Source organism: Rhea americana, unplaced genomic scaffold, assembly GCF_003343005.1.
Source record: "Rhea americana isolate MKP2758 unplaced genomic scaffold, rheAme1 scaffold_78, whole genome shotgun sequence".
Lineage (NCBI taxonomy): Eukaryota > Metazoa > Chordata > Aves > Rheiformes > Rheidae > Rhea > Rhea americana.
In genome coordinates this window covers 3,267,527-3,282,166 of record NW_028186956.1, presented here as the reverse complement: position 1 = coordinate 3,282,166, position 14,640 = coordinate 3,267,527, and the positions used below count along the sequence as shown (strand labels likewise).

General features: G+C 38.1%; 1 protein-coding gene across 1 annotated transcript in view; it reads right to left on the bottom strand.

Annotated features, from left to right (window-relative positions):
* PIEZO2 (piezo type mechanosensitive ion channel component 2) overlaps nt 1-14,640 on the bottom strand; it is a 253,796-nt gene that overhangs the window by 57,401 nt on the left and 181,755 nt on the right. The window contains exons 23-29 of the mRNA XM_085322513.1: nt 13,306-13,506; nt 11,277-11,481; nt 11,042-11,143; nt 10,407-10,572; nt 2,837-3,080; nt 1,496-1,592; nt 170-329 (exon numbers count right to left, since the gene is read on the bottom strand). Coding sequence (XP_085178639.1) covers nt 170-329; nt 1,496-1,592; nt 2,837-3,080; nt 10,407-10,572; nt 11,042-11,143; nt 11,277-11,481; nt 13,306-13,506 — 1,175 coding nt within the window. The remainder of the gene's footprint in view (nt 1-169; nt 330-1,495; nt 1,593-2,836; nt 3,081-10,406; nt 10,573-11,041; nt 11,144-11,276; nt 11,482-13,305; nt 13,507-14,640) is intronic.

Below are 14,640 nucleotides of genomic sequence, written 5' to 3'. Positions count from 1 at the left end.
TTTCTCATGTGTATCATGTCAGCTTTGGGTTTGTGATTATTATTTTAGCATGGGTTGTTTAATTTAATGTTAGACACCTAGACTCTTTTGGTACTATCATAAACAAACAAGCAAGATAGTAATGAGAGATTTGAGCTATTTAATTTAATTTTTTATAACTGAGTGTTACCTCGATGCTAGAATCTGTGACGCTTTTATATCAGCAACCACATGAAGGAAGTAGTAACTCATGAAGACTCTTCTTTGTAGCAACAAGAAAGCAAAACATATACTGTCCCAGATGATTCCTGCTTCACCACTAGGCAGTTTACAGTCTAGATTGCCACTTGCTGGAAAAAAACACCATCACCATAAGGACTGTTGTATTAAATATTCCTTTATCATGTTTAATCAATTAAATAAATTTAGCCTCCAAAGCATTTAATGAGGTCTTTTAATTTCATTTTTCTTAAGAAAATTGACATGCATTTCTATTTGAAGTACACTGCATTTTCTTTTACAGTAAGTTGGAAAGCTTCTAACAATGTGATTTCCCAYGAAAACTGACAATTCACCAGAAGCGAATCACTTCGCAAATAAATTCCCTCTATTCTAAGAAGTATTTGAAAACAAAGATCAGGAATAAAGGATTTTTGGTTAGGCTGAAACACTTCATTTCTGCACTTTTTGGAATGGCATATTTCAGCTTTTCATTTCAAAGTGATTTTTTGTCTCTATTTTCTATTAACAGCAACAATATGAGAAGGAAGTGTTTTATGTTTGTCAAAATAAAAATTTACAATTGACTGCCACCACCTAATATTTTTCTTTCTCCTCTCCACATCTCAGTTCACAGGAATCTTCAAATGTTTCTTTCCATTGCAGAAGAGAAAAATTATTTGAAACCACAAACTGCTTCCTCTGGGGTAGGAGGAGAGAGGCAAAGAGGAAATCCTGTTCCTCCTAGCTCTCCTAGGAAAGATTTTGGCTTTGGCTATTTATTTATTTATTTATTCTCTAAAAGACATTTGGGGATAACAGAAAATTAAACCTGGGCTTTGTGGAGCTAGACTATAAACCAGATGTCCTATGYTGTCCTATAGCAGGGAGTAGAAGGACCCAAGGAGCCAACTCTGGCTCAATGCTGGCTTTACAATCAAGGGAGCCACCCTAATAGGTCTGGGAGCTCCATGAGCTTCCAAGCCTGCTGTGCCCATCCTCTGAGTGCTCAGAAATCCCTGGCCAAGTCTCTGTTGTTCCTCTGGAGGTTCTGGATAATAGAAGAATAAAAGAATCATTGGGCACCATYTATCTGGCCATTCTGCATCCTTGCATTTCCTTTCTTTTCCCCTACTCCCCACTTCTCTATGAGGAGCAGACACAAAGACTTTATTTTCAGAAAAGGTATTATTTTCAAAGTAACAAATCAGGAGAGGGCACAACATACAAACAGCAGAAGACTTTCAAGGGATTCCCTACTTATAGAAAATTATGTAGAAAAATAAGCTTTACTTACGAATACGATAGCCTTTAACTGTACAGGCCAGGCTAAATGCCTGAATTAACCAGCAACTATTCTTAATCAATGATTCAATGTAGCCACACGCCCCTATCTGCAGAGTAAAACAATAGTTTCATATAACAAGGGACAACAGAAAAAAGACAAAAAATGTATTGCAACGCTTTATATTACATACAAATATTGTGATTCCCATTGGCTGCATTATATTTCATTAGTAAAACAGATAAAGAATAATAGAATAAAGATAAATAATAAAAGGATATGTGTCTTTATCAGTGACACATATCACCTCTAAATAGCAGGAATTTGTTCTTTTGATTGTCAGTGAGATAGCAGGTATGTAGAATTTTTTTGTGTGTTTTTGCAGAGAAAGTAATACATCTGCCATGTGATGCAATGTGACAGCTAGGCAACTTTTATAAATCACTGACTTAATCTTGCAAATATACATGGACAAGCTTAACTTAACACATGCGTAGCCTCACTGAATTCCCAAGCATAAAATGAAGCACATATGTAAGCATTTAGAACATTCACAAATTCAAACCACCCATAAATCAATTTTATTTCAGTACAGTGACTTATATAAATGTAAAAAGAAAAATGCCTGCTCTTTCAGTCCAGCACTAAAATATTCGAAGGTAAAAAGTGATTGCCAAGAATAAATCTAAATTTATCTTTCATAAAGTTTTAAATTACTGGCTTGTCTCAGTCACTTATCAGTGCCACTACAAGAATCTGCTCTAAACAGTTGATTAATGTAAGAAAATCTTTAATATTTCGCAGAAGTATTTAACAGTTAATTATGAATATATAATCACAAGGGTGAATTCATCTGACACTTACAGCTTTGAAGGAGCCTGGGATGCAGTTTGTAATTCTTTAGTCAATTTTACTAACTATAGCATATATCATACAAAAACTGCACCTGCTATTAAGCTTTAAAATTCTAGTTTTAGTTAAAAAGTTTAATTAAATGCACACTATTTATCTATGAATAACTAATCTTTCAGTTCTTACTCGTTTCTCATTCCACTGAGATTTTCTCAGGCTTCTAAGAAGAGACTTAACCAGGCCCCCTCCAAATCYGGGCATTTTAAAATAGCTTGTGAGCTGTCACAGAGCTGGACTGAATACATAGCRCACACGTTCCTATAGCATGTACACATTGGCATTTTCTGGATATGCACTTGCAGTTTCTGAACTAAACCGGAGCCTACTTTGCACTAGCAGAAAGTTGTGGTCCTGAAAAAGGATGTTTAAAGACCACTCGAAGCGCTGTGCGCTCCTGCAATGAAACCACAGAAGTGCAGAGGAAAAGCAGCAGCGACTCACCGAGAGAATGTTCTTCATCGTAATCACAAAGACGTTGTAGGCAATCAGCCAGTCCCAGTAACGCAGAATGCTCCTGATGGGCTTCAGCAACAGGTCTCCACCAAAGAGAAGGAAATAGAAGCAGGCTACCAAGTAGCCCATACAGAATATACTGATCCTTGTGGTTCCCGTTATGAAGATTATAGTAAGCACAACCCAGAAGAGGTAACTAAATATTATCACCTTATACATATCTAAATAGGACCTGGAAGTAAAAGGAGAAAAAGTTACCAGTTTATGAGTACAACGCTTACTTTCCTCCATCAGTGCTACCAGCCGCTCTTTGCACCTACAGTCTGTGTTCTGGTCCCACTTCAGCTTTTGGACACCTACTTAGAAGTAACACTAAGGTCAGTGGGACTACCTCGCTCAAAGACCCAATTCTWGCTCATTCATAGTTGCTACAACCCGGTCAGAGCACTTAACAGTCAAGCCTCAAGTCATAAAATGGGGAAAAAAATGTTATTGTCAAACTTCATGATAGGGTGATATTATCTGACAACACTACATATGTAAGCTAAAAGCTGTCTGAGATCATCTTTTAAGAAGTCCTGTTAATACCATAGCAAATCTATCTTCAAAAGCAAGCTACAGTACTCCACGGTAAACAATGATGTATTTATTGACAACTTCTAGGGAATTCAGTCTGGTTAAAAGCCCAGTTTTCAAAGACAGCAGCTAAAAATATCTTTCTCCAATGGAGATCAACTGTAAAAGTTTTGAGGGGCAAAAGGTTTCTACAGAATGGAAATGTGTTACAATTTATTGAAACATTCGCCAGGAAGCTGCAAGACAGAACGAACCTGCCTGGCGTACAATGGGAAACAGAAAGAACCAAATTGGTGTTTTCAGACACTTCAGAATCCTAGCTTAATATTGACTCAGTGAGTTTTCAAATAAGAATATCTGCCAAAAGCAATAYAGAACGCTAGATATAGCTAAACACTGCAAAATCAGCTAATTCTTAGTTTCCCTCAGTTTAGTGTTTTGATTCCAGATGTACTGTGTGTTCAGAGTCTGTTCACATAGGCTGTGAAACTAGATTTATCAGGAAACCAGGCAGGGAGACAACACTATAGGAGCATACTTACACTGAAGTCAAACAATATAAGGAGTAAATGAACTAAATGCACTGTATGAAGCCACATAAAAGGGCTCCTGCTGCTTGATGTCCTCAGGCTCAGAACTTTCCAGCAGGATATATTTGCAGTCCTACATTTATAGGCCTGTATTATACAGTTTGCCTTGTGAAGCCAACCACAGACTTTTAATGAAAAGTGACAAGAAAGCTCTTTTATGTTTATTTCCCACAGACATTAAAGAAATTTATGGACCGCTGCCTGTACAATCTAAAAATGTCATGATTTTAGAGATGCTACGGGTTTTGAGTAATACAACATTAAAAAGGCAATAAAGAAGGAGAAGGCATCAGTTGAACAGATCTTCAATAGCTTAATATGCACTAGAAATACTGCTCTCATCTTTTTCTGAAAAAAGCCCTATTACAATGATATTCCATTAATAATAATTWTTGATGTGTGGGATGGCTAGGAAGAGACCAGCTTTCTGACACTGTTCTTACAATTGCAGTATCTTTCTTGTCCTCCAGTAACAACAAAATCCATCAGCATCCTTTGAGAAAAGCTGAAAACAGAACTGAACTGATCATACAAACAGGAATATCTTAGAACTCTTAAACAGACAAGAACTCTGAACTGCAAAGACAGCTGGAGTTGACTGGATTCAAATTTTCCAGCAGATACACATGGCATTTGGTTGGGGCAGGGTCCAACAGCAAATATCACTCTTAGATTAAGACTTCCAGAAATTGGAGAGAACATGAACAGACAATAATTTAGCTATTTTTTCACTATAATGTTAACCAATAATTACACTCTTTGCAGTCATCTAAAATACTAAATACAACTGTTCTTCTCATTTTTAAAATATAATAGCGCTGGACATCCCTAAAACAAAGAACAGCAGACTAAGGTAAAAGGAAAAGTGATGGCAAGACAACTATGTCAAGCAACRAATGATGCAGTTGGTTCTTGGAGACATAAATCTTTCTGATTTTCAAAAATACAAAGTTACAAGTAAGACCRTGCATGAAAATGATTCCCAAGGACTTCACTTCAAAGCTGATATCCTACAAAATGGTATTGAACAAATCATTCAGGGCACACCTGACCTATAAATATCATTGACCATCTGAGGCATGACTATGCTAGCCCAAGGACAGTGCCACACTAAACACAATGGCAGAACTACACAAGCAGTTTCAGGTACATGAAAATATTCCAGCAAACATACTTCCTGCAACTGTAGTATGCAAAACTCCTCTACCTGTCACAGTATGAAATCATCTTCCAAGCATCCCCCTAATTTTCATTAATTATTTAGAATAATATAGGAGGGTCAAATGCTGTAAGAACAGGAATAAAAATATGTCTTTGGGAATTCTCAGCATACTGCCTCTCCAAGCACAAGAGGAGACAAGTGACTGGAAAATCCATGAGAAAATGCTATCAAAAAAATCAGAGATATATAAGCAATTATGTTGACTTCATACTGGGGTCCAGCTGCAGAYACAGCTGAGTCACAGAATTTTGCCTTCTGTAGTGACAATGTTAGRTTTCTACAGTTCCTGTAAGATGAAGAATCTCTCTTCTTTCTGTTTAACCCATAGAGTAAAATTGGGCAATCTGAAGAATATAATACAAATCACAAAAATTGAAATAAAGTATTGAAAGAAAATAGTCTTCAAAGATTAGCCAAATTCCATGTGGAAAAACAAAGAGTTGGGATGCGAAGAGTTTTGGTTCCTTCCTCTTGGAGTTTTTAATGTAACCATGGGGGGACTGAAACACAAAGACACCTTGGCAGCTGAGGAGACCCTACGTATACATAGAGAGTTAGAGTGCTTTCCCTCTGTTGGAAAACTTCTTAATAGGCAGAGAAAAAATGCTTAGTCTTCGATAGCATATGCTGTAATTTCAYGGTTTCACTGTAGCCCATACAGATCCTTAGTTTAATGCTATATAAACCTTCCAAACCTCATCTTCTAAATGGTCTTTAAATCCACATCCAATCACAGAGAGGAGAGGCTGCCCTTGGGTTGTAGCATATTTCACAGTACACTACAAAATCTGAGATTCAGCTGCTTCCCAAGGGGACAGTCCCATTCCCATTCCCCTTCATCCCTTCAGATGTGTGCTCCTGCCCCTTCTTTGGCTCTTTGGCTCTAGCTCTTTGAACTGGTTTAAAGGAGTAAATTTGCACAAGCCTATTCATTCTGTGGGGAGGACAGAAATTTTCTGCCCATTCAGTCTATGAACCACCTTACTGCTGGGTGTGAGAAGCATAACACCTAGCTAGCAGAAATTGTGGGAGTGTAGCTGAAGGCAAGGAATACTGCCAGACTTCTGAGGAAGATTAGCCACTAGTTTACCAAAAGCATCAAACCCTTCTGATGCTCATCAACCTCATCAAACATTTACAAAACTCAGTATCTAGTCTGATAACCAACAAATGCAAARCTTATACAGAAGTAACCTGAAAGGCGGACAAAAAAAGAAGAAAAATCCACACTGATAGGCAACTGTGTCATCAGCAGGACCCAATGATATTCTGGATAGCATTTTAGAAAAAWTTACTGTACCACTTTATTCAAAAACAGGAAGAACAAAACCTGAAGTTCATTCCACCCATCCATCAGAACTATTGTAACCTCAGACAGCTGTTCATATCAAATGACCTGCTGTATGTACTAGGTGCATCAGATTGCTCTAGGTGTAGCTGTGCTCCCAGCAGGCTCAGAGGTGTGTTTGGCAGTGGACAATCTAGTGGCGCGACTTCTCTGTGTGCTGACACCGAGAMGCCCCAATGCTGGTGCCGATAATCCCTGTCACAGAGGTGTTTGTCCTCAGTCAGCTTTGAAGTTAAGGGGAAAAGCACGTTTTCACTGATGAGCGATTACAGCATGGTCACAGTGGCTGATCGCCCAGTGCTTCTTCACATTGGCAGAGCTGTTGTTCTCTCTCTCTGTTTCCTTTCCTTATCAGCCATCTGACTTGCTTTGCATGTGGGTCACCACCATYGCATAACCGGGTGCAGATATTAAAGGAAACAGTCGGGTGATTCRCTGTTAATAATATTGCTGCCCTTAAGATGTAAGTAAGATTCCAAATTATTTCCCTATCAGAGTCTAGGAAAACATATGAAAGCTGCTTGGGAACTGAAATGAGAATTTTTCAGCATTAGGAACTGTGGGAAAGGATCATCCTCAGTGAAGTCACTTTAAATCCTATATAAAAGCTCCTACTTCTATTCTTAAGCTTTATTTTTGTTCTAAACTCTTCAGYTGTGCTCTCCCTTGGGGTTAAGCACATATCCCCTGAGAAATTTGAGGGTGGAAAGACAAGATAATTTCAGCAAATCTCTTCCTTAGACTGCATTTATCATTGCTGATTTTATGCATTTCTCCAGGAAAACTAACCATTTGGAGACATGTTCATTTTCTGCCACTGTTTATATCTAATAAAAATCTTTTTAGCCTACTGAAACAGTGACTACACAGCATCTTGTTAAGGAAGAAGATGCACCAGAAGAGTGCTTGAATCCACATCTGTCACTTGTTTTATATGGCTTCGAGTACACATTGGGCTTCTCAGAAAACACACAAACAATAATTACGTTGATACTTTGTAATTTATGCATAACCAAGTTGTCTTCATTTGTTTTCTAGATCTTTCTGACTGACTTTTGGATAAATGCCATTTTTCATTTCACCTGCTTGGCTAGGAGTTGAACCAGGTTGCTTTCCAGGTGAAGAAATATTTAGACTATTCCACAACTTTTGGTGCAATGTGCAAGAAATATTTATAGCCAAAGGCCTTTCAGTTCCAAATTGTCTCGAATGGATGCCAGATACATTTATTTTCTTCTGAGATACACCTTCTGTAGATTCTCCAGAACTTGAGAGTCCGTCTCTTTAAAGATTTATAATCTCCAATAAAAGATTGGAAGTTACCTTAAGAGACTCTCCAGCCACTGTCTGGTGTTTCTTTGAAGCAAATTAGGCATTTAAGATTTCACGTGGGCAGCACAGTATCTCAACACAATTTAGAGCCTGGGAAAATCTGCGCTGTGATGAAAGCAGTGAAGGGGACACTTCAGGGCTTGAAGAAAGATCCCATTAAGAAGACAAGATCTGCTAAGCAGTTCACATTAAAGGCAGGTGTGTTTATACCTATCCACACGCTCTGCAAGTATGTTCTCATTACAATTTCAGGAAGCCGCTACTTCACACAAAGGAAGGAGCTACAGATTACCTGCTGCAGCATCTACAAGAAAAGACACCATTAACAGGCATTTCTTATGTTTCTGAAATGAATGAATTTTCTGTTCATTTAAGGAAATTTTCAAACAAAAATGTCTCTGCTCTGTTTCCTTCTCTGCCTTATTCTTTTCATTCCCATTCTCATTCACACAGTATAAAACTATCACTTGAAACAGCCACACAGATTTCTCTATTTGGTTGGAACAAGTACAAAATTATTACAGCTTGTTTGTTCAGTTGACCATTACTAATGGAATTGATTTTCTGGGATTTTTTTTTGTATCCTCTACTAACAATATTGCTAATGCCTAAACACAAGTTGTAAACTCCCAGTTAAACGCTGGCATATTGTTAATCATCTATACACTAGTCTGTTTTCTCACACCTGCCAAGCACTGTGTTTGAATGCATATGAAGCCACCAATGACTTCAAGCTGATGCATACCGTGCATATGAATCAAAAGACAGAACTTAACCCAAAGGATTGTGGAGAGGCAGCAGGCCAGTTCAGCTTGGACTTTGCTTTCTGTTATAAACCTGATTCTGATTCTCATCCAAAATCTTCAAAGGACATCCTTTGTGCTTCAAGATTTTCGTGATGGGCCATTTGGGTATATCTTCTGCAGACGACTAGAAATACCTATCAGATTCCAAGGAACTTTGAAAAGATGCCGAAAGAAACTGCTTAGAAAGCAGTGATTTTCTTTCTTCTTTTTCCCTCCTGAAGATAGCTGTCAAGAATAGCCTCATCACTAACGAGTTTTTTTCACAATGATTTTTTTCTGGACTAAGGTGGGAAAATATAATCTCTTGTTTCTGCCAGATCACCGGTGATGATCTTTCCCAGTGAGCAAGCATTTCAGAGTGCCTGGTGCAACTGCTGTATTTATTAGTTTTTTGCTAACATGGATACCATAGCAGCAGCAACAAGAAAAACTCAGCCAATCTTATTGGCTTATTTCTCTTAGTTAAGCCCTATTTGGCAGATGTCTCTTGGAACACATTCCCACTTGATGGAGTATTTTGAAGAGAGGTTATGACTGCTTTCTCTCTGTTTATATTAGTGGATCTAGGGCATCCTGCCCACTGYGAAGATTGGAATATTGCACCCTGCAACCAGAATGGACTATAAATCTCTGGGAAAGTGAGTCAACTGAATGTGTTTCAGTGGTCTCTTCTTTAAAGTRATTTCAAGATACACTTGGCCACTATTTCTAACAGAAACAGAAGGATTAATGTAAGATCTTAAGAAGGGATTTTGGTGACAACACTTATCTGGTTAAAAAAAAAAATCTTATTAACAAAATTTGAAAAAGAAAAAGAATTTGCTGGCCACTTTGTTATTTCTTTCACACCCAGACCTCTGTGGGTAACATGCGTTAGCTTTCAATACAAACACAGCTTTGCAAAACACAGTAGCTAATGAATTTTCCTCCTCCTGATAACTCTCATAACACTGCAGCAAAGAAGATTATGCACAGAACGAATCATAAGGGCTAAGCCAACCTGTTCTTGCTGAAATATGATCACATAGGAATAGCTTCATTGTTCAAAGACCAACTGGAGCAGACGGTCTCAGGCTCTGCCCTCCCTTTATGTTACTGAACTTCCTAAACAACCTTGTGTGTAATGTTGAGACAAGCCAATTGCCCTTCCAGGACACTTTCAAGTTTCTCAGCTCTAGATGGAATAGCAGAAAGGACATTCTCATAGAGTATTATTTTGATTTTACCTGGACAATAATGCAGCAGGATATGATGGACCACTTTTGTGGGATTAAACATCTAGATGGGCAAGTTCAGAATAGAGTGGTTTCTTGCTCACACGTGTGTGTTCTGGGGGAAGCCAAGGGAGTGATGAAGTCCACCACAGAAGCTGCCCAACAGCACATTTGTGGAAGGAATATGCACTTTCAGGCAAATTTCTCATTGAACATCCCTTTGGGGATGCACCACTTAAATGGCAGCACTTAGATCAGCCAGTGTTAGAAATGTTCTCTAGATTGTTTCCATCTGCTCTTTTCTAAGGAAGAGGCTAGCTGCTCAGAAACTATGTATCTTTTGTCTCATACAGCAGTAAAAAGTATGTTATGAGATAGGAACATATACAAATAGCAGCAGTAAAATCGGAAGCTGTGAGAATTACTTTCACACTATAGAACTTTTCCAAGTGTTTAAAATCCTGCTTTACCGGCAGTGAATGAAGTCAGGAACTGGATTATGTTGGCTAAATGATGATGCCTCAAGATTCATACAAATTTCCACATTGTCTCCAGCCATGATTCGTACTGCAGCTTTATTCTCATCTTCAAATGTTTGCCTTTGTAAGGATGCACACAGCAGCAACATGAAATCATCTAGGAGGATAAAGCAGTTGAATGAAAAATGCAGCCAGGTGTAGGGAGTGGTGCTGACATGTTATAATGTAATTACCTGGGTGTCTCCCACATTTTTAATCTATAAGACTGTGTTATTTTCACTCCATTTGACATCAGTCTGACATTTATTATTGCATTTAAATTTTTACCTGTCATCATCTTCTATGTTTTTTTTTATTGTGAAGGAAATCAGAAAAGGGAAAATAATTCATATTTTCTGATCCTGCTTCATTAAAAATGGAATAGCAAATTTAAAAACAGATGCAAAATTTACTAACGCTTTGGTATTTTTTACTATACACACAACTACACTTAGTATTCAGTGTCCCACAGAATATGTTAGCTTGCTCCTCAAGAGTAAATAAAAGGCTGGCTTCAATTTACACAGTACAGATGTATTAAGCAAAACACACATAAACACTTCACAACTATGTGCTAAAATACTTACAGACAAGGAAAACAGGATTTGGTTTCACAATGAAGTCTGGAAAGTATAACCACTTTATGATGTTGGAGTTGAAGTTGGCATTACCACTTCTCCATGGATAGTCTATATGAAGGAGGCACGCAAAAACGCAGTCAGTAGTTTATAACAATTACTTCATCCTTCTCTCCTGAATATTCCAGCACTTTTCTGTAAAAGCAAGCATCAATAATTATCCATAAAAGGAAAGTTTCCTTACCTTTACAAGGAGCAGGTGGAATGCCAATACAAAGGAAGTACTGGAATGTAATGATGCATGCCAGAAAACAGCAATACTTCGGCCAGATCTCTGCAATAGCTTTTCTTCTACGTCGATACAACACAGCAATCAACCAGAAGGCATGAATCATAGCATAGAAATCCATTCGTTGACCAATTACATTAACTGACAGAAGAAAACATGTCTGGATAAGAGATAAAGAAAAATAAGCAAAAGTCAATATACTATTGCTACTGATCGATCAGTATTGATAAACTATTCTGGATAGTAACAGAAATCTTAGAGACATGTTAGGGCTGAATGCAAGCCAGCTCTTTGCAAATCAATACACTAAAACAGTTTCCGTTGCTCCATTAGCAAACCCCCTGACCTCACCCCAACATCCCAAATTTTAGATGCTTTTCTATCAGTGTTAACTGTCTGAATACAGTAGGAAAGCAAGTTTCCATTACGTGAAACCTAAAGATACAAAATGGAGAGAGCACCGTTACAGTAGCCTATATGTGAAATGTTTAATTGTTGCCAAGCAAAGCACATATTACATTGCCATATATTTTGATAGCACTTACAGATGTGAAAAAGAAAAGGAACCATTAAGAATAACAACTAAAGCGTATCCTCATGTGGGAACCAGATGAAAAGAAAAAGGATTTAGACAATAAAACTTCCATTGGCTATAGACAAACTGAGTCAGTTGCTGTAAGGCAGCTTTAGTTCTCCATTTTTCTTAAAGCTCTTTATCCCAGAGCATTTCTGTTCTATGGTTCCACTTAGAGTACTTCCTTCACTCATTGCCATGAAGCATATTTTCAAACTTATCACACAATTCATAGTGAATAACTTATCCAATGGACTTCACTGTTCTACTCCTCTCTCTCCTCCAACAGACTAGGATGARGTTAAATTTATATTCTGCAGGAAATAACTTGTTGGTTAATTTTAATTTTGACTCACTCCTTATCCTCAGATTGTCTGTGAACAGTTTACTGCTTATCAGTAACAAGGAGTGGTGGTGTTTAATTCTGACTACACACATAGGTAAAGAACATCATCATGATTAGATTTGGGGTGTATTAGCCAAGGAGTTCAACACTTGCTTCCTGGAGATAACTTTTGAAATTTGTGAAAAATCACTGTTTCTACAGTTTTGAAAGTACACTTTATGTACCTCTGAACATACAGAGGAGATGAGAAAACAGATGAAGCATTTTTTTTTTCCAGCACTCGTTCAGCAATAGCTGCATATGTTATTTGAGCCTAACCCCCCTCTACTTTTCATTAGGGCCACTGCTGCTGACACAACAGACAACTTTCTTACTACTTAATAAGACCTTCTACTTAATAAGACAACTACCAGAGATTTAAGATATATGACAGAAAAAAAATCAGAAAAATCCCTTCACTTGTTTGTATTTGCCTCTTTCCTCATTCTCTGTGTGATGCTTATCTACTGAAAAGTTCTTTGGAGAAAGATCCTTATCTTACACCAGTGGCACAAAGCAGCAATAATCTCCCCTGGAGCTCTTGCTCCTGCAGACTGTTAACCATTATAGCAACAGGCATGTGCAGCCAGAGGCAAGAGTGGTTTAGAAATGCTTAAATAGAGACAGTGGCCTGGTAGCTCCAGCTTTCTTCTTCTGCTCCTGTAGTACTTCGTTTACTTGCTTGTGTGTGTGTGCGCACGCGCATGTGTGTGCACGCACAGATGTGCATGGGAGGGCATTCCTCAGTTCTGCCCCTTGCCTCGCCTGCTACCACTTCCGTTGAGTTAAAAACTAGCAGGTCTGGTCAACGGAAAACAGTAGTAAAAGAAAACAAACAAGGTATGAAAAGAAAGCTGGGAGGAAAACCACTACTAGCAGAAAGATGGTAACTGTGGCAAGATCTGACATGGGTGATGGCTATGAAGCATCCAGCTGTCAAACATAGCTCAAGCTAGTATCCAAAAACCATACAACCTAAAAGTTTGGAATGATGGTCTAACTAAAATTAGTATATTATGATTTACCTCCAAGCCAAACTTGTAGAAGAAGTAGTTTATGAAATACTTGACACAGTTTACCAGTCCATCATCCAGATGTGCTCTTGTAATATCATGGAAAATGGTTTTAGTCACAGGTGCAGTAAGATTATTTCGACATCTATAGTACTCTTGATGACGGTAAATTGTAACTTCAAAGGCCAGAATAGCCAGCATCAGTAAATTATTCTATGGGAGATACAACGAGAATAGCAATAAAAATCAAAATCACGAGAAGGTATAAAACTTTCTGATAATCACAGTCCAATGAATATTCAAATGGATGTTACCATTGAAGGCTTTTGTACTCCAGTTGCACTGGGACTTACTTACATCTACCAACTTTGAAACCAAAAGTGCAGTTTCCTCCACTTGTGAGATTTTGAGGAAATGTACAGACATTCACAAGATATGTTTAAAGACATTCATTAAAAAATACTACAAACAAGCTATGCAAAGGAAGGGAAGTGAAAATTCATTAACACACCCATGTGCCTTTAAATTTCATGGCTGAAGATATCATGCTTTGCTTTGCAGGGATGCCAGGCTACAAGCATCCACAAAGCACACATCAGTTGCAGGGACTCACTGATAAGCGCTAACACCCTAAAACTGCAAGTACCCTCAACAGTGCAAATATATCCTACGTACCCTTTTAAATTAACAATGACTGGTTTAACTACCAGTCCTGACTCAGGCAGAGCTCAGTCTGTCCTAACACCAGGTTGACTACAACGCAGTCTTGAACCCCTTTGTGATGAGCTTTTTCTCTACGGAGACCTGCTCTGTGTTCCATGAAAGAGAGGTGTTAACCAGCTCCAAAAGTTGGTTAAAAAGACCAGCCCTCAGAATTTTCCTCAAGGAAGCCACAGCTGAAGCTGAACTGCCAACTCTAGATCTCTCTTCACTGAGAAATATTTGGGACAAGAAAGTCCTGAAACAGATGCTTCTGGATTTTTTTGACAAGTTATTTTTGTTTGTTGTCCCTGGGCTTCCCAGTCTTGCTCGAGAAGGATTTACACAATCCATCATGGATATATTCTTCACTTCAACAGTGCAGATATTTTGAATGGCTATCTTTAAAGGGACATAACAGAAAGTTGTAGCTTGGGGACTTCAGGTCTAGCATAGGACAAATTCTTCTAGATAGAGGGAACATTTTCTTTGCTATTGAGTCAATGAAAATGAATCTAGAATAATTTCTAATGCCAAAATATTATCTATTTACAACTGCAAAGCTGCTAGCATCAAGCCAAACATCACTAGGCAACTTGACTCTCCATGCAGAACTTGTGCCAGCAACTCATCTCCATGTATATTCTT